The sequence below is a fragment of the Opisthocomus hoazin genome, chromosome 31 (genome assembly GCF_030867145.1).
Source record: "Opisthocomus hoazin isolate bOpiHoa1 chromosome 31, bOpiHoa1.hap1, whole genome shotgun sequence".
NCBI lineage: Eukaryota > Metazoa > Chordata > Aves > Opisthocomiformes > Opisthocomidae > Opisthocomus > Opisthocomus hoazin.
Genome location: NC_134444.1, coordinates 4383469 through 4386391, shown reverse-complemented (window position 1 = coordinate 4386391; position 2923 = coordinate 4383469). Strand labels below are relative to the sequence as shown.

Sequence of the window (2923 nt, the reverse complement as noted above, 5' to 3'; positions counted from 1 at the left end):
GCTCACAGAGCCAGCTCATGCCCAGGTCATTTCCAAAGGGACTTTTCACGAGTACGTTCAGAGCAGGGGATTCCTGCCGGAGTCTGTGCTTTCCTGAATCTGCGCTTCCACTTTTCTCTGGCTCAGCTTGGTGGCAATGGGAACCCAGCTGTGCAGGTCAGAGCAGGGGCTGAGACTCTTCAGCCATCACACTGAGGTTTACTGGGAACCTCAGCAAGTGCCTTTACCCCCCACCAGCCTGCAGATAAAACCAGCATCACCTTTCCATTTTCACCAGGGTTTGTGTGACCTGTTCTTTCAGCCCTGCACACACAGAGTGGTTGCAGGGCAGAGCTGTGCCCACGGGGACTGGGATGGGGTCTGTGAGCACGGGCAGGGAAGAAGCATGGGGCCAAAGAAACAAGTCCCAGCAGGCACAGCTCCAGGCAGCAGAATCATGGGGAGAGAGGGAGGGAAATGCTAATGGAAATCCTGTTGCAGGGCAGCACTGGGCACCTCCTGGCCATTCCTTGCAGGGCAAACTCCTTCCCTGAGCGACACACAACTCGTCTCCTCTCCCAGGCAACAATACCCTTAGACCATTGAGTCTAGGAAGTTTGTCACCTCCTCGTCTAGCTAACTAGAAGAAGAGATGAAGTGCATCTCTCCTGCCATGTGCCAATTTCCCACTGACCAGGGCCCAAGGGTGACTGCCCTGCATTGTTGATGTCTGGGAGACAGTGTGCAGAGCTGGGTAAGGGAAAGATTTCCTGAGTGCTCACCTGTGCCTCTCCCACCCTTGCTGAGATGTTCTTGGAATTGCTGTCAGGCTCTCTGGGAATGGGAGTTTCAGCTGCAGAGTCGGACAGAGAGCCTGTGAGTCCTCCTATGCAGATGTGTCCATAGCAGTGAGGTGTGCCAGCTTTCCTCTAGCATGTGAAGCTCTGGGCAATGCAGTCCTGGAGGCTGGGGAATAAGCTGACTCTCCTTTAATAAGCTGCCATGGTTAGGACCCTTGGCTATCTCCTTGGGGTGTCCATGTAAGTGGCATGCAACTTCGAGGGGACACTACGAGCCATGTGAGTCCTTGGCTAGAAGTGAGGAACGGACATTTTGAAAAAGGATGAGTCATTTAATTGTCTCCAGTAGATCTTTCTGCTTTTAGCAGTGTCTGCTTCCTTTTAGGGGTAATAAGAGAGTATAATCGCTCTTGATCTTAGAAACAGTCAAGTCCAGGGCAGCTGGGAACAAGACAGAGGGAGAAACCGCCTTCCCTTATTGTGCACTAAGCCACAGGCAATCCTTTTCCTGCTAGGACTCGTTTTGTTCTCCCTGAGTATAGCAGAAAACCCTCTCCAAATTCCTTTTGCTATCCCCACTCCTTCGCACTGGGAGATCAGACACTGACAAGCCCTTCTGCATTAGGAGCAGATCTGTCTGACAAAGTCAAAAAACAACAGGACTGGCCCCTGACCCCAGTGTCCCAATGAACCCACTGCTCCAGAGCAGGGCTGACTCCTCAGCACCCAGCAGGCAGCACCCCTGCTCATCACGGCACACTCAGCCAGTACAGAGCAGAGCTCCAGCCACGCAGCTGATGGAAGGTCTGCTAGAAAAGGGCATGGGGGTGGTGTGTAGCAGAGGGGGTGAGTCTAGAAGAATGGGTATTGACTTATCTCAGAGAATTCTACCCTAACTTGTCACTGTGTATTTCTTTTCAGATAGTGCTCTATGCTGAGTGGGAGCCAATGTCCAACAGCAGCTCCATCACCCAGTTCCTCCTCCTGGCATTTGCAGACACGCGGGATCTGCAGCTCTTGCACTTCTGGCTCTTCCTGGGCATCTACCTGGCTGCCCTCCTGGGCAACAGCCTCACCATCACTGCCATAGCCTGTGACCGCCGCCTCCACACCCCCATGTACTTCTTCCTCCTCAACCTCTCCCTCCTTAACTTGGGCTGCATCTCCACCACTGTCCCCAGAGCCATGGCCAATTCCCTGTGGGACACCAGAGCCATCTCCTACTTGGGATGTGCTGTACAGTTGTTTTTCTTCCTTTTCTTGATCACAGCAGAGTATTGTCTCCTCACCGTCATGGCCTATGACCGCTACATTGCCATCTGCAAACCCCTGCACTACGGGACCCTCCTGGGCAGCAGAGCTTGTGTCCACATGGCAGCAGCTGCCTGGGGCAGTGCTTTTCTCAATTCTCTCCTGCACACTGTCAACACCTTTTCACTCCCACTCTGCCACGGCAAGGCTGTGGACCAGTTCTTCTGTGAAATCCCTCAGATCCTCAAGCTCTCCTGCCCAGACTCCTGTCTCGGGGAAGCTGGGCTTCTTGTGACAAGTGCCTGTTTAGGTTTGGGGTGTTTTGTTTTCATTGTGATGTCCTATGTGCACATCTTCAGGTGTGTGCTGAGGATCCCCTCTGAGCAGGGAAGGCACAAAGCATTTTCCACATGCCTCCCTCACCTGATCTTGGTCTCCCTCTTCATCAGCACTGGCATGTTTGCCTACCTTAAGCCCCCCTCCACTTCCTCCCCATCTCTGGATCTGGTGGTGTCATTTCTGTACTCGGTTTTGCCTCCAGCAGCAAACCCCCTCATCTACAGCATGAGGAACCAGGAGCTCAGGGACGCAATGAAGAAGATGATTCCATCACTTATACCTCTACAGAAATAAGCTGCCCGTGTCTCTTTAGAAGTGATTTTCTAATTCATCTCTGATTCATCCTATGAACTGAGCATTTTATCTGTGACAATCCAATTTGTCCAGGAATGTCTGCATCCACTCAACTTCTCCAGAGGCAGGAACCCAGCCTGTCTGACCTGGAGGAGTTTGTACTTTGCTCTGACAGGACAGTACAGCTGGCCTCATGTGTTACATCTCTGTAATAAAAGAGAATTTTCTCAGTACCAGTGTCTGAATCCTGGGCTCTTCTT

General features: G+C 52.2%; 1 protein-coding gene across 1 annotated transcript; it reads left to right on the top strand.

Annotated features, from left to right (window-relative positions):
• The first annotated feature begins 1727 nt into the window (after positions 1–1727).
• LOC142365096 (olfactory receptor 14J1-like) lies at positions 1728–2663 on the top strand. The gene has a single exon (XM_075445542.1). The coding sequence runs from the start codon at positions 1728–1730 to the stop codon at positions 2661–2663; it is 936 nt and encodes a 311-aa protein (XP_075301657.1).
• Positions 2664–2923: the final 260 nt, after the last annotated feature.

Excerpts from the sequence above, each read along its gene's own strand:
- LOC142365096 (XM_075445542.1), top strand. The coding sequence starts at position 1,728 with ATGTCCAACAGCAGCTCCATCACCCAGTTCCTCCTCCTGGCATTTGCA.